This window comes from Chelon labrosus (assembly GCF_963514085.1).
Source record: "Chelon labrosus genome assembly, chromosome: 21".
In the NCBI taxonomy this organism is placed as follows: Eukaryota; Metazoa; Chordata; class Actinopteri; order Mugiliformes; family Mugilidae; genus Chelon; species Chelon labrosus.
In genome coordinates this window covers 2,398,441-2,421,076 of record NC_140354.1, presented here as the reverse complement: position 1 = coordinate 2,421,076, position 22,636 = coordinate 2,398,441, and the positions used below count along the sequence as shown (strand labels likewise).

Below are 22,636 nucleotides of genomic sequence, written 5' to 3'. Positions count from 1 at the left end.
TTTAACTTGTCCAAAGCTAAGTGTACAGGTTTACATGTTGGGAATCTGCAGATTTCAGTAATAAATCAATATTTACTTCAGGAAAGCCTTTCTTTACTGCATGTGCATCAATCAGCCACAACATTAAAACCACTAACAGGAGAGGTAAATAACACTGACAATTCAATGTTCTGCTGGGAAACTTTTGGACCTGGCATTCATGTGGATGTTACTTAGACATGTAGCACCCACCTAGACCAGACCAGGCACCCCCACCCCATAGCAATGACACTCCTTGATGGCAGCAGCCATCCCCAGGAGGATGCAGCCTGACACAGGTAAACACACAAAAACGGTTTAGGAACAACTCAAAAAACATGAAGAACAGCACAAGGTGTTGACCAGGCCTCCAAATTCACTAGAACTAATCAAGTATCAGTGGGATGATCCACAGAGGCCCCTCCCCTCAACCCATAGGACCCAAAGGCCCCCACTAACAACATTCTGTTGCCAGACACCACAGGACACCCTCAGAAGGCCCATGTCCATTCTCTGATGAGCCATAGTCAGAGTTAGAGAGGTGGTCATAATGTTATGCCTGATCAGTGTAGTTTCCTTGTACAAACTACAGGGATTTGTTGGGGTAAATGGGAATTATTTATTCATTCATATATTTTTTTATTTTTCAAAACTTGCAGTGAGATACAACAAGACACTTACATATTTGTTTTGCTAAGTAAACAGAAAGTAGCTGTGATTTATTTTACAGTGCAGCTGGTGGATTTCTTTTATTTGAGGTGCAAAAAATATGCTTATCAAATATTTATGTAATATTTATACGGATGTTTACTGTAAACACTCAAACGAGTCAAAGGTAAAAACCTAGATCACATGAGAGGCACAACCCTGGTTTGTGTCAGCATTCATGCATTACGCTGCCATTGCTTTCGTCCTTGTTGTTTCAGTGTAAATCTGGAAACACTCCGCCTGTCAGACCTGAGTGACCAGAGGTTCTTTGAGGTAGAAGTTTATCCCTCTCTGATCACCGGTTGCCTGTCCTGCACACAGCCCAGCCAGAAGAGTCCTGTTGAGCAGAGGGCAGACAGGCCTGTTCTGCTCGTACAAGGGTGCGTAATCCGCAATGTATTCAGGTCCCTCTTCCATTCCTTCCTCATCTTCTTCCTCATCATCGTCCCCTCTGTCTTTTTCCCAGAGCGATGTTGCGACATGGTGATATTCCCTAGTGTCCTCACACTCCATCCCTCTGTGGTAGAAGTAGCTGAAGTTGGACACAATGACGGGCACCGGCAGAGAGATGGTGAGCACGCCAGCGATTGCGCACATGGAGCCCACCAACTTTCCCCCAACGGTCCCTGGACACATGTCCCCGTAGCCGACAGTCGTCATGGACACCACTGCCCACCAGAAAGCCTCAGGTATGCTTGTAAAGAGTGTGCCAGGACTGTCCACCTCAGCAAAGTAGACAGCACTGGAAAAGAGGATGACGCCAATGAAGAGGAAGAAGATGAGCAGGGCAAGCTCTCGCAGGCTGGCCTTCAGCGTCTGACCCAGGATCTGGAGGCCTTTGGAGTGACGAGAGAGCTTGAAGATCCTGAAGACTCTCACCAGCCTGATGACCCTGATGAGGGCCAGGGACACTGACGGCTGCGCGCCTTTGTCCTTTGCCAGCTCCGTGCCCAGTGTGACAAAATAAGGCATGATGGCCAAGAAGTCGATGATGTTCATGATGTCTTTGAAGAAGTGCACCTTGCTCGGAGCGCTGATGAAGCGCATGATGAGTTCAAAGGAGAACCAGCAGATGCAGATTGTCTCTACTATGAAGAATGGGTCGTGGAAAGGAGTGAATCCAGGTGCCATTGTCGTGGTTTCATTTGACAGGGTGGAGTGAGGAATGGTAACGAGTTGCTATAAAACAGAGAAAATGGCAGACGTTGGTTACACTCAAAGATGGCAGGTATTTTCTCTCTATCTGTTGTTTTTCAAGTCGGAAAGAGGAATATGAGAGTAAAGGGGGAAGGTGGGGTGATTGTAAACAGCTCCATGGAGATCCTTACAGGAGTGTAAACGGAAAGAAAACAACCGGAGTCAACCGGGGAAGCAATTACAAGGAAGGTTTCTCCTCAGCACATTTGATGATGATGATATCAGGATCCTGTGCGATCTCTGATACTGTGCTAACCTTTCTCTCCTCTCCATTTTCGCTCCCCCAGCTTTAATTTTTTTTGTTGTCGCGCAGACTTTTATATAAATCAGTTTCACTATATTTAAACGCACAAAAAGCATTACCTTCATGTGACACTGGCTTGTGTTACAGGCATCTGACACTTCGTTTAACCCAGCTGCTTGTTTTTATTTCCGGGAAGTAGGTGAATGTTTGAAATAACTGGGCATTAATGTCTTTTAACAAGTCAGATAAAGTTACTCTGAGCGTTTTATGAACCTGCAGCTCACACTGAGTATTGATACCCTCAGGTTACAGTTTATAAGGTACACCCAGTTAAAATTAATACAGTCCAGAAGTGAATTCTCCCTGTATGAAGGTGATTTGGTTGAAACAAACACTTCAACTTGAAGTGAATAATATATTATGAAGTCAAGATCTAATGCATTCCATTTCCACTTCTTGCAAAGTGAATTCGGAGAAATACATCCACATAAAACATGATACAGTTTTGTTTGTAGGATTTTTAGCCTGCTGACTGATTACGTGGGGACGGCTATGCATGCAGGTTTGTGTTGTGTCCAGAAGTATCAAATGCTCTGATCACATGATCGTGTCTATTTGTGTATGGGAGCGATGGAGCAACGTCGGTGGTGATTGGGACCATAAATCCACCGCGTATCACTTCTGCTGCCCCGAACATCCAGATTCTGTCTCTGGGCTACAGGAGCGTGTGCGTGGCTAATTTCATTTTGCGGCGGTCATCAGAAAAGCTGATCTCCCTGCGACTGTTCCAAGCCGTTTTCAGTGTGAAGCCTGTGAGTCACAGCGTTTATTAATACGGGTTTAGTTTATGTGTTGATGCACTCTTTGGGTTGTCCTTCCTCTATATATAGCCCTTTAGATCTCCAAGGAGTAATGTGAGACAAGCTCATCTCCTTTCCTTGCCTTCACACTCGCTTCTCTACCTCCTCTCGCTCTCTCGCTCTCTCTCTCTTGTCACTTCGTTTGAAGTATCTACTTCATCTGAATGTACTTGTTGGCTCTGGCAGGCGTCCCTGAGTGGATGAAGAGGCATAGCATCTCCACAACATGTCCCTCCTCTGTACAATCTTGTTTTTCACTAGTGCTCTCCTCATCACCTTCATTCCTTCGCCTGAGTCTGAGTGGATCAGATTTAATGACAAGTCCAAAATAATCTCAGGAAAAACTCGCCCTTGCCTTCTCTGTCTGCTGTCTTTGCATTTGCTCTCTTTAGTCTTGAGTCTAAACTTTTTTTTCAGCTCAGACTTTTGCTTCATTGGATAAGTGTTGATAGAAGAGATGAAGATGTTCACCTCATCATTTTCCATCAGCAGCCTTCCTGAGCCCTCCCTCATCTGGTCATCTCTTTGCTTTACATGTATTTTCCCTGACCTAACCTCTGTCCTTGTGAATCCCTGCGTTTTCTTTGTGTCACCATGTAACCTCACCTCTCTCCGCTCCTTCTCATATCTGAACTCAGGCAGAGTCTCCAGACAGAAGATGAGAATGGAGAGCACAATGACCATGACGCTGATGATGGCGATGATCCGGGCTCCACTGGACGACTCCGGATACTCAAACAGCATCCAGATACGCTGCTGCCACTTCTTGGCGGGTAAAGGTCTCTCCTCCTCCTTGGCGAAGCCTTCGTCGGCCTTAAAGCGGTCGATGATCTCCTCTCCGAGCTCGTAGAAGCGCAGCTCTTCCAGGAACATGTCCAGGGGGATGTTGGCGGGCCTCCGCAGCCTCCCGCCCGACTGGTAGAAGTAGAGGATGGCATCGAAGCAGATGCGGTTTCTGTCCAAGAAGAGTTCATTGCGCAGGGGGTCAAAGTAGCGAAGGCGGCGGCGGGGGTCACCCAGCAGGGAGTCTGGGAACTGAGCAAGAGTGCGGAGCTGGGTTTCATAACGCATCCCTGACACATTGATAGCCAGGCGTTCAGACAGAGCCCAGCCATTCCTCCAGTGACACTGCCGACGGTTCTCCCTCCTGACCTCGGCCTGCGGCTCCTTCTCACTGCTCTCCTTCTCCATCTTGTTATTCTTGTCTTTGGTTCGCTTGTCTTCATCACTGACCTCCTCAGCTTTTTGTTTGTCTTTTGGTTTCCCTCCTCCTCCGTCTGTCCCTCCATCCTTGTCTTGATTATCCATCTGTCGTCCCTGAATCTTTTCTCTCTTGCTTTAATTTTGTTGTCTCTTTGTTCTGGAGGAAAGTAAATCAAGGGTTGAACTATCAATGTGGACAGAAACAGAACAGAAAATCAAGGCTTCAGTGATAAAGAGTAAGAAAATGTGTGCAATTTCTTAGGACTGCACACAATGATTTTTAAATCACTATTTTGTTAAATAAAATGTTTTACAATTTAGCCGAACCATCCATCAACCAGTTACATAATCAAAATAATACATAACAATCATTCTAACATCTTATAACATAACAATCTTTGTAGTTTATCAGGTGCGTTTGTTGAATAAAACTCCATCTAATACAACAGGTCTGCATTAAATCCCATCTTGGCAGGCTTTATGACATTCCATTAATTTGGGCGTTGATTCAACTGGCTGGTGTTTCTACTATTATGTCCACACTATTTATATCAATGAGGACAGGAGAAATATCAGGAACGCTTCTTTATATAATTCAATGAAGCCCAGACATCACCATCTCCAAAATGATCCTGATGTTTCATCAGCCTTTATGAGGCAATTCCAACAAAAATAAATGAATACAATCTTCATTATTATAGGAATTACTGCATTTGTTTTAGCCAGGTGAACCTAATAAATATGTGAAAATAAAAGTTTCACTTTAGTATTTCTCTGAGATCATGCTGTTAAAACAAGGCAGCACCTGTTGATTTACAAAAGTTCATTTTGCGTTTCTATTATTTTTTCCTGTAAATCACATCTTACATGCAAAAACCTCCATACATGCAGTCACCTGAGACTGGTCTCCTCCTTTCACCTGTCTTCCTGCCTCCTGATTCAAACTAATCACTCCTCCAACAGGTGACCATGACTCTCTGACCGTACCTCCGCCTCCAGGTGCCTTTTGTGCTCACCCTTCCCTCCTTCTTCAGCAGTTTGTGAATCAAATCATTCATCGCGATGAAGAGACAAGCCCCCACCCCCAAGCGTCCCTCTGTCACGAGTCACGTTTTGGGAGGCATGGGGTGGAGGCAGCGTGGCTCCTTCAGGGGCAGCTGCGGTGTTAATCTACAGCCCTGGGTGAAGTTAAGATAGTTAAGCTTGTTTGTAGGTCACTCACTGTCTTCCCTTGCACCCCTGTGCTCTCTCTCATGCTTAGTTCACTTCAGGGAATGCTGTGGGGCAGAAATTTAATCTGCAACCCTCTGCTACTCCAAGAGCGCCGCTGACTCTTCTCCCCCTTTTTCCTGCCCCCAACAACCCACCCCGCTTTAGAATGTCAACCTCTCAACCCCTCACTTTTCCCTAAACATACTGTACATATTTGTATGCATCAACCTGTGTCCTAGTGTAACACACCCCAAAACTATTAGCCTAAGAGAAAAAAATAATTAAAAAAAGAAGTGATAGTTGTTCTACTGATGATTTAGAATGAAAAACACGTGGTTAGTATTTATTTGTGTGATCTAAATGATTTCTTAGCTAGAGTTAGAGCTTTAATTTGTCTGGGGTTTGTACAGGATTGTCCACAGGGCAAATAAAACTGTTATGAGACATGACCTGCTAGACCATGCCTTATTTTATATTGAATATGACACTGGATGTGTGTGTCTATTTCAGACCACGGAAGTCTGCACCCAAACATCTCTGTGACGCTGTGTCTGTGCGCAGCAAAACTACAATTCCCACGCCCAAATGTTGCCTTCAAACACTCCACGGAAGTTGCATTTTGGGACGTTTCAGACGGTCTCGAATAAAAGAAGACGTTAGACACTGTTTGAGTATTTTATATACAGTGTCTAACCTCCAGAATCACTAGAATGCGCCACACGAATCTAAAGTCTGAAAGAGACTGATTATGTTAACCCCTTCATGCTAAAAGCTGTAGACTTCTATTAAAGCAGTGTTCAGATGACTGATGGATTTGACTCATCAAGAGTCTATCCCAGCTGTCATTGGGCGAGAGGTACACCCTGGACAGGTCTCCAGTCTATCACAGGGCTAACGCAGAGAGACAGACAACCATTCACACTCACATTCACACCTACGGCCAATTTAGAATCACTAATGAAGCTAATGAGCATGAGGACAGTGGGAGGAAGCTGGAGTACCCAGAGAGAACCCACACACATGGATTCGAACCCAGAACCTCTAACCACCTGAGTACTGTGCTACCGACTTCTGAATATCTTGTCTTGTCTTCACCGTGGGATGGAGGGGAACGTAATTTCGATTGCTTTGTATGTCTGGAACATGTGAAGAATCGACAATAAAGCTGACTTTGACTTTGACTTTGAATTAATTGAAAGTAAAGTGAGGGTTTGCTCAACAACAAATCAAATCAAGACTGATTTCTTGAGAAAATGTGAGCGGTTTAAACCAACCAGCTCACAGACATAGAATACATAAAACATCCATTCCTATTTTCCTCTTTTCAATTCCACTGATCATCGCCACTTTCAGAACAAATTATGTGATGTCCAATGATCCCACGAGCACTTTAATGCAGCACAGGAAATCCCATGATTTCGCAGAACTTTGTACTTCGTCAACAAACTGCGGTTATTTGGCAAAGTGGAGGACGCACTGATCCGCTGTGAAGACTGAGCAGTAAACAGCATAAAAAAAAAAAAAATCTTCCTGCTCCGCTGCATTGTGACAGCCTCTCCGCAGCGCAGCTTTGGGGCGTTTCACGACAATATTCATCATCACCAGAAGCGCAGAAAAATGTCCCCCCGCTACCTCAACAAAGTTGCTATTGTCACTGGAGGATCCAAAGGGATCGGCAGAGGGGTTGTTAAAGTGTTTGGTAAGGTGGTATGTATCGATCATAATTTGCGCCATTGTTTGTGTTTGGAGCAGGAAGTGGCGCGCTAAAACTTCTGCGTAATTTTTTTTTTTTCAGTGGAAAACGGTGCCAAAGTGGTGTTTTGTGCATTAGGAGGTGAGCATGGTTTGTTTCTCCAATTAGTCTTTGTGTTGCTAACTTGGCTGAAAAAAGCATGATACATCTTTTGTTGTGCTTGATCGCGCATATATCTGTAGATGGAGCAGGTGAAGCTCTGGAGGCGGAGCTAAACGCAGCAGCACCAGGCTCATGCAGGTTTGTGACGTGTGACGTCACTAAGGAAGAAGACATAAAGGTGAAGTGAAAGTGATGATGCTGTCTACACAGATTAACACTGTTCTTATGAAACAGACAGAATCTAGTCAAGATTACAACACAGACAGCTCATATTGTGCTACTTCCTGTCACATATGTGTGCAGTTAGAATAAATTTTTAACTGGAGAGAACTGATATTATGTCGTTAAAAATGCTTGTTCTGTGCTTTGCTAACTGGTTTCCCCCCGCACAGAGACTGATCACAGCCACAGTGGAGCATTATGGACACATCGACTGCCTGGTCAACAATGCAGGCTGGCGTGAGTCTCACACTCCTTTCCACCGTGCACCTCAGATGATGATGATGGTGATCTGGTCCAGAGGAGGCTTGTGTTGCTTATTTTGCTCTTGGAATCTTCCTCCTCAGACCCTCCTCACAAACCTACCGACGACACCACGGCGGAGGAGTTCAGAGATCTGCTGAATCTCAACCTCATCAGCTGCTTCTTGGCTTCTAAAGTAAACTTCCATTCTTGTGCGCGCAATAGATCGTATGATAACTTTTTTCTATGGAAACAAAGAAAAAAGTAAGAACCTGAGTGTTAGAAGCAGCTATCTGTGACATTTAATTATTATTGAATTACACAATGACATCCAGTGGAAACAAATGGATTCTAATATGACAGTCCATCGCTACATTTTAGTTTTATGCTTTTCAAGCATTTGTTTAAAATAACTGAGAGAGTTGTTGACTCAACTGTATTGTCATTTTAGAGGATGTGGTTTGGTACTATTGAACTGAATTGTATTGGGTTGTACCAACACATGTTTCTATTGTTTTAACAACCCCATTTAGTCGGCTAGGCTAAATAACAGAAACTCTTTAGGGTATATTTCAATCCCGTTTAGCAGCACCATATACTGCATCCTCCAAAATGATCACTTGAAATGAGCTAACATTTTTGAAGAATTCAGTTTTTCAGTTAAATATTTCAGTGCTTTCAGCTCACTCTTTCAGACTCATGAACTATATGTAGGATCTTTGCATTCACTGGAGGTCTCACTCTCTCTGCAGTATGCGTTACCATATCTACGACAGCGTCAGGGAAACATCATCAATATTTCCAGTCTTGTGGGCACCATCGGTCAGAAAGATGCCGCGCCCTATGTTGCCACCAAGGTGAGCTCAGCATGCGTCTTCACGTCCTATACATCTCAGCCAGAGAAGAGACCCCTGTAATGTGACGTTTTCTCCACAAGGGGGCGATCATTTCCATGACAAAGGCGATGGCTGTGGATGAGAGTCGCTACAATGTGAGAGTGAACTGGTGAGGCAAACTGGTTTCTGGTTTCACCTCTGACTTCACTCACCTCAGGTTAGGGACATGTTTAATTAAAAGGTCTGCAGCAGTATTATTGATATAAGTAACCATTTCATTAATATATTTAACATTAAATGTTGTGGAAGTTGTTTACTTAAGTATAATTCCAGTCTGTGATTCATACATGATTATATATAACTTGTTATGTTAATATTAATGCTTCAATGTTTAAGGAGAATTATACAGTACTTGTAGGTAGAGTTAGTTTTATTTACTCGCTTACAGTTAACTCTCTTGTTTTGTCCTTTTCTCAGGAACAGCAATGATGTTCCTTGGTCGGTTTGACCCAGGGCATATTTAATTAAAGTATCAGAAATCGCATTAAGAGTCTGTTTTAAACATGTTTTTGGCATTTGTTTGTAAAAATGACTAGATCATAATATTGATTTTTACAATAGTATATGATTAATCACCTTACAACGTTAGTCCGCGACTGGAAAAATATGCAAAGCACTGATATCTGAAACATATAACACTATCTGCAACAGTACCTCTGTTATCATTAGCAGTATTTCTAACTCTACATAAATGATATAAAGATTCCCACTACCTGCAGTCTAATAATACCCTCTTTGTCATATAATTGTGTCTGAAATGTGCTGCAGCATCTCTCCAAGTAATGTGATGACACCTATGTGGGAAGAACTAGCAGGACACACACCAGATGCTGCAGCAGCTATTAAAATGGGAGAGAATGCTCAGGCAAGTATAGAAGGGATATTTACGAGGAAAGTGACAACAATGGTGAGATATCCTTGTTGGTGGTGGAGATTTTGGTGCTAACAGGTGTGAAAAATCAAGGAACTCTGGTGAAACATGAATCTTGTATTAATGTTTTTCAACAGGAGTTAACAAATGAGTTTCAAGAAAAGGAAAAGCAGCACTTTATGTGCATCAAAGTCATCTTTGGTGTCTGCTCAGCATGTGCAGCAGCTCAAACACTAGTAGCAGCTCAGTTTCGCTCACAACATGTTAATGAGCCAAACAACTGGCACATACCACAGTCTGTTGTGTTGTAAATGTTAGCACCTTTATCCTTTTATAAGAGGCTGGGTTTTGCAATGCTAATTACAGCTTCCTTTCATCTCGGAGAAAAGCCATGCGAAGCTGACACAGAGATACAATAAAGAGGAGAATCTAGACGAAGGCCATAAAGAGTCTCTGTTTACACTTCATTATTTATAGTGGAACACAACTGAATATGTCTCAGATCATTTGTTTCTTTTGTTTATAACAGTATAGGAGGAGGAGGAATTATTTTACTTTCTTTACTGACGGATTATGTTAACTTATCTATTAAACCTTTGCGGAAACAGGAAATGTGCACTTTTTACAAGAAAGATGTTCTTCTTGAAAGTCTTCTTTTACTTGACAAATATTTAAGAGCTTTAGTAACAGCTGCATGACTGTTAAAACACGCATGATCACAAGGAAGAAAGCTGTTGGAACCACTAATGTTTGCACGTTTCCTTCTCAAACAGCTGCTGGGCCGAATGGGGACTGAAGCTGAGTGTGGACTGGCCGCCTTATATCTCGCTGCAGAGGCCACTTTCTGCACCGGAATCGACCTGCTGCTCAGCGGAGGAGCTGAACTCAACTATGGCTTCAAGAGTCAGATCCCATCTTGACTGTCCTGACCCATTCTCATGGCTGTGGAGCAGCTGGTTTTACAGATACATGTTTTTAATGCAGATACTGCAGTGTACGGGTTACATGAATAAAAAAGAAAATACATTTAATACAGTATGTTTTTGTTATTTTTTTGTAAAATATGTCATAAGCATTTCATTAATTTAGCTTTGCAAATTTACTTTTAAAGCTAATTTTTTTTTTTTCTTGGCATCTGGATTAACTGTGTAATACGACCTGTAGCACTCCCCGCGGATCGACCAATCAGCAGTCACCTCTTTGCCCTATAATAACCTCTCCATCGCCAATCAGGTGTTAGTATAGTGTCACGCCTCCAATGACTTCCTGAATGAGAATACTGGTTAATAAAACCGGTAACTATAACTGGAAGACAGTTTTAATAAATTGATTTTGTGGCTTTATTGAATCAGTTGTAATCCTCGCGTCTTTATATAAAACGGTACAGCTGATTTTGAATTATTAACACAGAAAAATGGTAAAAATAAGCAGTTATACGTTTTTTATTAGAAATAATTCAACCATTTGTTTGTATACAGGGTTAAACTAGCAAGGTTACGAGTTTATGTTGAATATTCTGAAGGTCATTTTATTTTCCTAAAGGTTTCTTGTTTCACCCTTCAGCTGAGCAGCATCTCGCATTTCAAAGCGGAACTCAAGTTGACTTTGAGTGTTTGTTTCCACACGAACAACTAATCTCGTTTATCTCCACGTAGCAGAGATGGCAGCGCTCCGGACGGTGAGTTCATTGACTGATAACCGGGTGCTCTTTATTATCTGTTTACATTGACTGTCTGGGTAAATGATTCACATAAGGAAGAGATAAGTCCGCTGGTAATGGGCAAAAAAAGATAACAAGACTTTAAAATAGGCTTGTTCGTGCTACTGGATGCTGTCCCGCCTGCACACAGGGTGGCAAAACAATGCTCCACGGAAAGGACATTGAACCAAAGCTAATTCAGAAATATCGAAACAAAATTTCGTTTACTTATTGATTAAAACATACCTCCGAAAACACAACTAAAGGTAATCATTACATTTTAAAGGTTCGCTGACAAATTCGGCTGGCTTTCAGTCAAATAAAATGATCGTGATTTATGAAATGTGATTGCTTTTTTTTTCTGAAATACAACCTGTCAACGTTTTAAGGTTGTGGTAACTAGACAGTTGAACATCTTTTATTTAATATCCATTTTTGGGGTAATTATATTCGTGCCCGTTAATGGGAAATTGCACGGTACCGATACTGTAGTGTTTCTAAAGAGCGACCAAGTGTTCTTTAAATTGTCCTATTTTAAACGGAGTTCTGTGTGAGGCTTAAGCTACATACTTGGCCTGTGTTTAACATGTTTTGTTGTTGTAATAATTAAGTTAGCTACATTCCTCCTCTAATGGGTGTTAGCCAAAAGTGCTAGTTAGTGGCTAGTTGAAGTCAACTTTAATTGTAGACTGTTGGTCCAAATGAAGAAAAACATGACCGCATTTCATTTATCAGATTTACACATGCACACACCACACACAATCCTTTGGTTGCAATGAAGGCAAAACTTGTATCACCTATTCAACAAAACTGGCACAGGGCAGTAGGTGCGCCGTTTTTTGTTGGAACTGCTCCAGACACTACAGCCAAACCTGGCAGCATTTGATGATCTTAAGATAGCAATGATGAAGCCTTGCTTGCACATTCTTGTTTCTGCAGTTTTTGGAGGACTTTGTCAACCTCATAACCATTCTCTCACCTTGCATTCCTCATTCTACGGCCTGCATATGTGCCGGATTCTATTTCCAGTACAGCCCTCAGTACCGGCTGTCAGCAGCCTACAGGCATGTGTTATTAGCTTCAATGTATGAAGCGGCGGACAAAATGATTGGTGCTGAGTTACACACCCCCACGAACACAATGCCACACATGGTGTTCCTGTGTATTCCCAAGACAAGATAAACTAGTGACGCATGGAAAGAAGGTTGATCTTAAATTATATTGCAGCAGCTGACTTCAAGTATTGTGTAGAGACAATTGTCAGTGTCTTGTTAAGAGCTTTGTCATGTTTCATTTGCAGGCACTCCATGGACGACTGGTTCAGGCACTCCCTTTCTCCTTTGGCTCACTACGGTTCTCCAGCTCCTTTAAGGTAAAAAGGAAAAAGTTAACCTCTTCTTACTCCCCACGTTTTAGAGCATTTTGGTAAGAAAGTAGTAACACTGTTCACTAAAGGGATTTACCTTAGACAAGTTGCCTCCTGTTTAACTCTGTTTTTTCTTCTCTTGCGCTCGCTGTCTGTCTGTTGTAATTATTTAATTCAGTTTAATTAAACCTGATTAATTGTGCCTAATTGACCAGATAAGCCAGAATCTCAATTCTGTGTAACACTCCACTAATTGTCCTTTTAAAGCATGCTCTGTCAGTAACGAAGATTTAAAAACAATCGCTGTATTCGACGCCCGCTCTGCTCTTGTTCCGTCCACTTCTTTCTCTCCGCCTGTCTCTGGCTCGCTTGTCCATCTCCACTCCAGGCGGCAGATCTCATCGTTGAGCGCAACACAGCATGCAAACCGAAGCCGGATCCCTCCACCTTGGTGTTTGGCAAACAGTTCTCCGACCACATGTTGACCATCAACTGGTCGGAGAAGGACGGCTGGGATGCTCCTCAGATCAAACCTTTCCAGAACCTGTCGCTGCACCCTGCCTGCTCTGCCCTCCACTACTCCATAGAGGTGAGACAGGAGACAGCAAGTGGCGCATTAACAACATCTTTAGTGTTTCTCGTGTTTGCAGAGCTTCACTTTGTAATTATACACCTCTCAAAGTGGGAAGGGTTGTGGAAACATGTCCTTGCATGTGGCAAGAACTGCCCTACAGCTGCTAAGGGCTTGTTCAGACCTTGTATTAAGAGCCGATCTGGGCAGTCCAATCATGTAAAAGGCATGTGAGAGATCCAATCTCTGACCACATTTGTAGGTGGCCAGGGTCGCTTGTTTCTGCTTTCTTTTGGTAGTCTGAATGTCCTAAATTGCGCTTATGGGGTGCTCAACAGGGGTGCTCATATGGCGTTGGAGTTTAACTTCATTCATTCAGAAAAAAAGCTATTATAAATGATAGCTTGAAAAGAACAAGCACTGTAAGTGAGGTCTGTTCATTAGTAATGAGAGCCTTTTAAAATAGCCTGCCATGGTGGTTGTTAACTTAAAAAACTTAAAAATAAGTACATCTAAGTAAGAATTTACAATTGAAAATATTTAATATGAGTACACGAGTGTGATTTGTTAATAATTTATGTGTTCATGTTGATGTATAAGGAACTGTGTGTTGTTAAGTTACATATTTCTTCACCTTTCATTACTGGAGTTTATGGTGCGTATGGACACTTTCATTTCTGGAGTTATAACCTGAGTTTTGAATAGGTCTAACTAATATCAGAGTGGAGATCAGTAAATAATAACAAAGTCATGACACACACATAAAACAGAGCTGTTCTCGTTTCTGAAACAGGCCCAACATATGACTATTAAGCAAATGCAGTCATGGACAAAGGTGTGAGGAGGAATGAGCTAACATGTATAGCTGTTTTTTCTCCAGCTGTTTGAGGGCATGAAGGCCTTCCGTGGGGCTGACAACCACATCCGTCTGTTTAGACCGATGATGAACATGGAGAGGATGCATCGGAGCGCAGAAAGAAGCTGCCTTCCTGTAAGTTTGTGCCACACTATATCCTCAGAATCCTCCACACCTCTATATACTTGGAAATCCAGTTCTTTTGAAAGCCTATCATTCTTATCAATGATAACTCTCATTAAAACTCTCATGCAAACTCAGAACCACTTCGGTCTCACCCCTGCTGTAATGGCCAAATACATGCAAGTGTACCTGGGAGATTGAACACCTTTAGGCATTAACCTTGTGGCATAGAGCTAATTTACTGCCCAGAGCGGTCAAATCCAAGCTCAACCTCATATGAGGTGTTAAACAAGCCTTCAAATTGGGCTTCCTGTTGTATAACTCATCTCCTGTATCTTTTAACCAATCCAAATCAACACACCGTAGTATTGTTTATGGAGTTGGTACATAAAAACATAATATCCTGTCATATCTGACTGCTTGGCATCCGGCCCATTTTTGCTTTCAACACAAAAACACTGTTCCAATGTGAGAGTTAATATTTCACCCAAGCGGCTGAATTACCCAAAGAGCCATTGACATTTCTTCTGAATCCATTTACTATCACAGAAGAAAGGCCTTTATGTCTATCTGTTAAAACATTTTACAGTCAATGAATGAAGATGTGTCATTGAACTGAACTGCACCTTGCACAGAGGAAGTAAACGTTTACTGAACTGATAAACAGTAGTAAAAAATGATCTTGCTTGTCTTTTGACTTTCATCAGAAACCTTAGATGTTGTTAAAAAAAATAGGGAAATACCAGCCTGAACAACAATTTAACAATTTCAATCAAAGCTATATTTAGATGATCACGTGATCTAGGGGATAATTCCAAGCGTAAACAGGATGCAGGAGGCAGATTGGTGATGGCTGTAAATGTCTTTTCTCCCATGCAGTTGTTTGATAAAGCTGAAATGCTGGAGTGCATTAGGAAGCTGGTGGAGGTCGACCAGGAGTGGGTTCCCTACTCCCAGAACGCCAGCCTCTACATCAGACCCACGTTCATTGGAACTGAGGTGAGTTGTAGCATAACCATGCAACTCCACCTGCACAGGTTCTAATTAAATCAGGTCGTGTGAGATTTGGTTTGAATGTGCACATATCATTAATACTGAATTGCTCTTGTCTTCTCCCCTCGTCCAGCCGTCTCTTGGTGTATCTCGGCCAGGAAAAGCTATGATCTTTGTCATCATTGGCCCAGTAGGACCGTACTTTGCCACAGGGTCCTTCAATCCAGTTTCTTTGCTGGCAGATCCTTCATTTGTCAGAGCGTGGTCAGGAGGTGTTGGGGCGTACAAGATGGGAGGGTAAGTTTTCTTCATTTCACCCACTGACAGGCCAAGTTAGAGGATTGTTCTATAAATCCTAAACTTCCCCTCCAGGTTTACTGGTTTCACAATTCACATAGATGCCACCTTGAGTAGTTTGGACTTGTTGTGTGGTTTCGGGAACCTGATAGTAGTAGAAAATTTGAGTTGTTAGAATAGTACTCAACAGCTAAATGATCCATAACGTAGAAGGAAGACAGGATGAAACAGTCACACAGATCCTAGCTTATGTAGTAGACGAGCTCACAGTGTGGCAACCACTGGAGGACGTTGTCCCCAAGTACCTTCTGCAGTTCTAGGGGACAGGTGGGAAGTTTGAGGTTTAAATAGGAAACTCTGTGGGTAACCCATCAGAAACTTGCTTGACTTGTTTCTGTAAACAACCAGAAACTGGTTTAGCTAATTTCCATTAACGGTTACATACTTACAGTACCTGTCACTGAGGGGGGACTGTTTGTCCCTGTCTTCTTTCCCTGTGAATGGCGCTCTAAGAACCCTTTGTCAGTCAGAGGCTCCAGTCTCAAGGTGTGAATGCGGTTGAAACTTCCTGGGGACAGAAGTTAAAACTCCCTGAACCACTCTTTCACAATTTGAGCCCCATGAATCCTGGTATTGTCATCTTGGAATATGCCCGTGAACATCAGGGAAGAAGAAATCCATTGATGGAATAACCTGGTCATTCAGTATATTCAGGTAGTCAGCTGACCTCATTCTTTGGACACATAATGTTGCTGAACCTAGACCTGAGCAACTGCAGCAACCCCAGATCAAAGCACTGCCCCCACAGGCTTGTACAGTAGGCACTAGGCATCACTTCATCTGCCTCTCTTCTTACTCTGATGCAATGGTTCTCCACTATCCCTCCAGTTTTTAATAATGCGTTGGACAGTTCTTAACCCAATTTTAGTAGTTTCTACAATCTCCTTAGATGTTTTCTCTGCTTGATCCATGCCAATGATTTGACCCTTCTCAAACAGACTAACATCTTTTCCATGACCATGTCTTCCAACATGATTGTTTAAGAAATGAGAAGCTACTCATTGCATCAGTTGGGGTTAAATAACTTGATGCCAGCTGAAAGATAATGGCCCATGCAGTAATTATTCAATAGGAGGCTCGTACCTATTTGCTAAGTTAAATCCAGGTAACGTTTTTGTTTTTGGCAGTGTATGTGCTTTATAACACTGCCACAGTTGGGTGTAGTTGCTGAAGCACTCTGCATCACAGCTGTGTTTCCACTCAGCAGGGGATCTGGATGAAGTACAGCTGTTTTGTTTTTTTTGTATTCCACTTTGCCTCTGAAGCATAGAAAGACAGCTACACAGAGTCACTGGATCATGGGATATGTAGTGCAGAATAGTAGTTTATGTGTTCATGATCACGGATACAAATGGTTTGACATGTCAGACACAGATGTATTATTTGGTAGACCGACTGAATGAATGATTGAGCGAAGTAGTTAATATGTCTAGATACAAAATAATCAAAGGAATAACATCAACGAAGTGTAGAAAACACTCAAATAAACAGGGGATGATGAAATACGGACCGGTTTTATTGCACTACAGATTCCGTCAGTGCTCCTGTAATCTGCTGTCATTCCACACCCAGTCTGTAATCACAGCCCTGCTTCCATGTGACTCCGTGGTCCCAAAGTAGCAGCTACTCGGCTCCACTGTGATTACATAACTTCAACAAACACCAGCTCCATTCACAAAGCCCATTCTGCTCCAATCAAAAGGCGAGGATATACTTCAGCTATTAAACGTGGCAGTAGTCATGGGACTCTGTCCAGGGGAGTCGAGAGTAACTCAGTGTTCATTAGAGTTATGTTATAATGTTGCGTGTGTTAAAGGCCCGCGCAAACTTGTACAGATTTGGAGTTAATTTCTCTTTTAGGAAACTGAATATCTGTTCTAAACATGTTTTGACTCATTTACTTTAGATGTTGATATTTTAGAAGATTTTTTTCAGCTCAGTTTCATTTATATACTGCCTCAAATCTTTCTTGGAATACTAGACCTCAAGAAAAGGAACAATGCACTACATTGCGTGCAGAAAGAGATGTCAAATGACAACCGGGAAAAGCAGATAGCTATCCCCAGTAAAGGGTGGCTCATCACCAGAGTCTTAACAGGGAAACGTATTGTGTATGTGTATTGTTTCTTGAAACCACAAAGATATACTGTTTCCAGACTTCCTGATAGAGCCGCACATAGATTTTTTTTAAATGTGATTCCAGTAACCTGTTCACACCTATGACATTTAATCTTGGGATTCTTTCCCCTCACCTTTCCGTTGGTGCTGATACAAAGCACTTCTTACACGACACTGCATGTTTTTCTGCCTAAGTAGCAAATGCCTATTTCTAATCTTTTTAAAGATTAGAATGATCAGCCCATGTGAGTACACGTACAGATCCATAATATCAGTTTATGATCATTAAGGCCTTAACTGTCCTTAAAACAGTCCTTATATCCATCCCCACAGGTCGTCAAAGTGTTTCAGACTCTGCAGATAAGATTTATTTGGATTTGTAGGTTTTTAAATCTTAAAGATGGATGAATAGAAAGCTCATACAGGAAAACATGACAGAGAATTTATAAAAAAACAAACAAGACAACTAATGAAATCTGTCTCTCACCCTATAATTCTTTTAGTGTGTGCTCCCTTCATATATATTCAGTCTGTTTATTTGACCTGTCTCTTGCCCCTCTCTCCAGTAACTACGGTCCTACAATAGCGGTGCAGCACGAGGCGGTGAAGCGAGGCTGTCAGCAGGTCCTGTGGCTGTACGGCGAGCAGGAGGAGATCACCGAGGTCGGCACCATGAACCTCTTCATCTACTGGACCAACGAGAAAGGAGGTCAGGCTCTTTGACCTTCCCCTGGAAATTGGAATTTTCTGAAGGTTCCTTTCATTCAAACCATTTCTGTGCTGATGTGTTCGTCTGCAGAGAAGGAGATGGTGACACCTCCGCTGGATGGAATCATCCTGCCAGGAGTCACCAGACAGTCTCTGCTGGACCTGGCCAGAGCTTGGGTAAGACCAGAGAACCACAAAGCCACCACACTGACAACACCGATGTTATATTACAATTAGTTATGATGTGTGCAAGTTCATTGTCAAGCAGAACCTTACTTCCACATTTCTTTCAGCGTGCGCCTTAAATTTTTAGTGGAGAAGCTCCAGAAAATCTTTCATGATATGAAGGTGACCTTTTCTAGAACCACAGATCAAATGTTGGTTCAGACCAGTAGGAAAAAACTGGTTTAGCTGCATTTTTACTGCAATCACTGTGCAGCAACAGTGACGCGGCACACAAATGCGTTTCTATCTCTTGTATTAAAGCCGTCTAACGTTACCCCCATCTTGAATTTCACTGCGTCCTGTGCCTCTGCCAGGGTGAGTTTAAAGTGACAGAGCGCAAGATGGGCATGAAGGAGCTGCTTGCGGCTCTGGATGCTGGAAGAGTCATGGAGGTGTTTGGAGCAGGGACGGCCTGCGTGGTCTGTCCTGTCGGCAGCCTCCTCTACAAAGGAAAGGTAGGGCTTTAAAGAATGTTCCAGCGAGTACGGCTTAAAGTTCTCTTATGATTCCCTCATTTTGCTGTGGATCTCGTTGGCCATTTGCATACATGAACCGTTATATAGCAGCGGCTTTGTGTGATTCAGACATCACTCCTTCAGATTATTATGAAATAAGTTTGAGATATTTAACATATAACATTGATTCCAATTGCCGCTTCTACATGTGGACTAATATTATACTCAATGTCAGGATAATAGTGCGGTCAGAATAAAAATGCCTCCTATAACCACCTCAGTCAGAACAGACTGGCCTGGCCAGAAGGAACCAGACCGAGAGGGGTGGGGTAAACCTTTGATAATCCATTCAGCAGGGAAACATTAGCTCCAAATAACCATGTGAACACTTGATCTGGTTGGAGTAAATCCATTCTTTCTCTGCATGGTAAACATCAGGTGATGTGACCAGTTTCTAGGAAAGACAGAAACATGGAGGTAGCAAAAGAAAAACAAAGGTGAAATCTATGTGGGCAGCAACACTGGAAACATGGCTTTGTCTTGGTCATCATCTTCTACTGGCAGATTTGATACTCCACGGGGGGCGTTACCACGTTATCTAATAAGTGATTGATGTTTGGGGGCATGCAAACACATATCTTCTCATATCATTTCATTAAGTGTCGGGTTTAGGAAATATTGTCTGTGTATCTTATTGGGCCGATATATTCGCTTCTGTTCCTCTCAGACATATCAGATCCCCACCATGCAGAACGGTCCCGACCTGGCAAAGAGGTTCCACAAAGAGCTTACTGATATTCAGGTAAGAGCACATGGTACAGCTTCCTTAGAACATGGTTAAGAAAATGTCAGTTCTTCTTAAATAACTAAAACAATTATTCAAAACCAAAGGCAGCATTAAAATTGCTCACTTGTGACTTATCACTTGTTATATGGCATCTGGTTTTAAAGTTATCTTTTTTGATTGATTTACGCTTTCCTCTTTTTTTCTCTTCTTTCTTCACCCAGTACGGACAGAAACCAAGTGACTGGGCTCCATTGGTCATTTAAACGGCCACTTTGCACACGCCGGTTGTATCAACTGTTAGTCCCATAATTCCAGTTTGGACGACCAGCATCACCCCCACACTCCTCAACTCACTAATGTACTCCTGCTTCCCTGTCAGCCCGAGGAGACGGGCGCCTCTCTCCTCCTCTCTCCTCTTCTCCGTCGGTTTTCTCGGGTGAATTTTACAGTTACTCTGCGGACTCTCGTAAGAAAACAGCTGGCAGTTGCTTTGGAGAGCAATATTAACAACAATACTTACGTTCCTGAGCAGGACAAGGAAAGAAAATCAGTGCTCATACTTAACTGTACAAACGTTTTCATCAACTCCTCATTCACGCATTAACAAAATAGGCACAAACCGATATATTTCAGGTGTTGTCGGTGAGATATTTGCAATTTGTGTGTAAGACTTTAATATTTAACAGTTAGCCCTTTGGAGGCATGCGTACTGTAAGTACTGTTTCTCATCAGTAGATGTATAAAAGAGTATTTCACAACAGGACTCTGTACTACTGTCAACGAGCCCATGGCGTTTTCTCTAAAACCTTTAACTGTTACATGTAAGTAGATGGGAAAGAATGTGTTTAGTCGCTGTACATACGTCTTGATACTTATTGATCGGAGTATTGCTGTAATTTCCACGATGGGCCACGTCACTTTGACGGTTTGCACTGACCTTGGTTAACGTGGGGTATGTGTCTGATCGTTTTTTTTAACGTTCATTTGCGACGAATACGGTTACACAAAGATTGAGATTAAAGAGGTGAACAAAGTGAACGCCAGCACGCACAAATGGTCGGATGACAAACCTACAGACTGTAGAAGATACTCCTGCACTAGTTTGTGTGTTACCATGAAATAATAGTCACAAATAGATTGTTTTAGAGGCTTTTAAATTATAATGTGAAATTTGGCAGACTGTCTTCCAAAGTGTTTGTTTCCAGTGTTTCACGTCACATCCTCTGTTCTCTTTTAATGTACTTTATTTTTAAAATCATGCTGTCCGCCTCTCCTCTGTCTAAGTGCCTGACCTCAGTCTTTTTGCTCGTTCTTCTTCTGTGGATCTGTAGCTGCTGATTTGTTTCTTTCTCCAGTCTGTGCACTACCTGGATACTCCAAGCAATATCAGTTTAGTTTTTTTAGAGTGCTGTTACTTTTACTCTGCCGTCATGTTTTTACAATAAACCTGATTGGACCTGGTTCAATGAGTCTCTTTTTTGTTCTTCTTTAATTTGGTTTGGCATTCTTACAGTTACAGTTAACTTAGAATAACATGTTTAGCACAAAAAGGTAATGAATACCTGACTTGATAGTTGGCCGTGCATCAAATTAAACCTTTTAAGACCTTAGTTACACATTTAAAGGAAGTGTTTCAGGTTAGCAGTTGGTGGTTTTCCAGCTGCACTGCAGCAGACAGTAAGGCGCTCCAGAGGGTCGTCACCACAGCCCAGAGGATCATCGACTGCCCCATCCCCTGTGTACAGGAACTATACAATTCCCGCTGCCTGAAGAAGGACACAACCCACCCTGGACACTCACTCTTTGAACTGCTAATCAGGTAGACGGTTCAGAACACTGAAGCCCAGTACTAATAGACTGAGGAACGGCTTCTAATGCAAGAGCCATAATCGCACTGAACAACTCAAACATTAAATAATGTGAATGTACAATAATTCCCATAATGTGCAATAAATTTTTTTTCCTGCACCTAAGAGGGGACCTCAGCTCACCTTAATTTTGTTGTACTTGTACAATGGCAATAAAGACATTCTATTCTATTCTATTCTATTCTACAGGACAAGAAAATGCAATGAATTCACACAAGACTAAGGTATGAGACATGATTTTGTAATTGTGACAAAGGTTTACATTTCACAATGAGACTTACATATGCAATCAGTTGAAGTAACTACAGCAGAGCCACCTGTGGGCATGCAACATGGTGTAATGATAAAAAGCTTTCTCTTCGATCATCTCTGTCATCATTTATTTTCCAAAGCGTATCTTAAGTGTGTTATATTTTAGATGAACAACCTGGTATTATTACACCCAATTTAATGTGACACATCAGAACGTTTGTGTAGATTAAAACTACAACCAGCTTCATTAAGGATTCACAGGCGATTATGTTTTTTAGTATCTTTGTAATTACAATGTATTTAAATAGAAGAGACACGTGTTTAAGACATTCTTCATACATTAATGTCCCTATTGCCAAAAAGAGCCCTCAGTAAGAAATATATTAGCATCGTGTTACTGATTTGAGTCACTCCCAGCCAAAGATGTCACCCTGAACCAAAGACGTTTTTGTTAAGAGGTAAATCTGTTAATTTTCCTTCTCTGGGACAACACTCTCAAACAGAGCTATGGTCTGCTGTCCCGGCGGGTTGTAGAGGATGGCTTCGATCTCTCCTCCACCGTTGGCGGTTTTCTGGAAGTGGATTTCAACCAGGTCCTGCAGAGTTTCCGGCTCCATGATGGGAAGTATGTATGACAGCAGCACAGTCCGGGGACACCGCGTCAGCTTGGTCTGACACAGGGAAACGCAGCAGACAAAAGTTCATCAGAATATTACATTTAAATACGTCACC

The 22,636-nt window shown here is 42.2% G+C and overlaps 3 protein-coding genes across 6 annotated transcripts in view; 1 reads left to right on the top strand and 2 right to left on the bottom strand.

The window, feature by feature from the left end:
* Positions 1 to 425: 425 nt before the first annotated feature.
* Positions 426 to 4,540, bottom strand: kcna7 (potassium voltage-gated channel, shaker-related subfamily, member 7). Its single transcript, XM_084570686.1, has 2 exons — positions 3,634 to 4,540; positions 426 to 1,905 (listed from the first exon to the last, which is right to left on the bottom strand). Exons 1-2 carry the CDS (start codon positions 4,333 to 4,335, stop codon positions 970 to 972), a joined length of 1,638 nt encoding a protein of 545 aa, XP_084426812.1. The 5' UTR covers positions 4,336 to 4,540; the 3' UTR covers positions 426 to 969.
* A 2,248-nt stretch (positions 4,541 to 6,788) lies between these two features.
* Positions 6,789 to 21,245, top strand: LOC311506339 (branched-chain-amino-acid aminotransferase, cytosolic-like). Of its 4 annotated transcripts, XM_084570256.1 has the most exons (18): positions 6,789 to 7,141; positions 7,238 to 7,276; positions 7,378 to 7,475; positions 7,690 to 7,756; positions 7,864 to 7,955; positions 8,512 to 8,616; positions 8,697 to 8,764; positions 9,424 to 9,520; positions 12,526 to 12,597; positions 12,980 to 13,180; positions 14,043 to 14,153; positions 15,021 to 15,140; positions 15,268 to 15,431; positions 18,176 to 18,318; positions 18,409 to 18,494; positions 18,857 to 18,997; positions 19,725 to 19,799; positions 20,006 to 21,245. In XM_084570256.1, the coding sequence occupies exons 1-18, from the start codon at positions 7,060 to 7,062 to the stop codon at positions 20,045 to 20,047; spliced, it is 1,803 nt and encodes a 600-aa protein (XP_084426382.1). In that variant the 5' UTR covers positions 6,789 to 7,059; the 3' UTR covers positions 20,048 to 21,245. The 4 variants fall into 4 exon arrangements, with proteins under 4 accessions (XP_084426382.1, XP_084426381.1, XP_084426379.1 ...); XM_084570255.1 differs by lacking the exons at positions 6,789 to 7,141; positions 7,238 to 7,276; positions 7,378 to 7,475; ... (3 more) ...; positions 8,697 to 8,764; positions 9,424 to 9,520 and adding exons at positions 10,682 to 10,907; positions 11,090 to 11,204; XM_084570253.1 differs by lacking the exons at positions 6,789 to 7,141; positions 7,238 to 7,276; positions 7,378 to 7,475; ... (3 more) ...; positions 8,697 to 8,764; positions 9,424 to 9,520 and adding exons at positions 10,682 to 10,943; positions 11,090 to 11,204.
* Positions 21,246 to 21,359: 114 nt separating this feature from the next.
* The window catches only part of ifi35 (interferon-induced protein 35), a 36,702-nt gene continuing 35,425 nt past the window's right edge, over positions 21,360 to 22,636 (bottom strand). Inside the window, exon 10 of the mRNA XM_084570252.1 lies at positions 21,360 to 22,575. Coding sequence (XP_084426378.1) covers positions 22,372 to 22,575 — 204 coding nt within the window. The 3' untranslated portion in view covers positions 21,360 to 22,371. The remainder of the gene's footprint in view (positions 22,576 to 22,636) is intronic.

Bases quoted from the DNA above. Each gene is read 5' to 3' on its own strand.
- kcna7 (XM_084570686.1), bottom strand. From the start codon at position 4,335: ATGGATAATCAAGACAAGGATGGAGGGACAGACGGAGGAGGAGGGAAA. The intron at 1,906-3,633 runs GTGAGGTTACAT...TCTGTTTTATAG, and splicing joins ATGAGAAGGAGCGGAGAGAG to CAACTCGTTACCATTCCTCA.
- LOC311506339 (XM_084570256.1), top strand. From the start codon at position 7,060: ATGTCCCCCCGCTACCTCAACAAAGTTGCTATTGTCACTGGAGGATCC. The intron at 8,617-8,696 runs GTGAGCTCAGCA...TTTCTCCACAAG, and splicing joins CGCCCTATGTTGCCACCAAG to GGGGCGATCATTTCCATGAC. The intron at 15,141-15,267 runs GTGAGTTGTAGC...CCCCTCGTCCAG, and splicing joins CCACGTTCATTGGAACTGAG to CCGTCTCTTGGTGTATCTCG.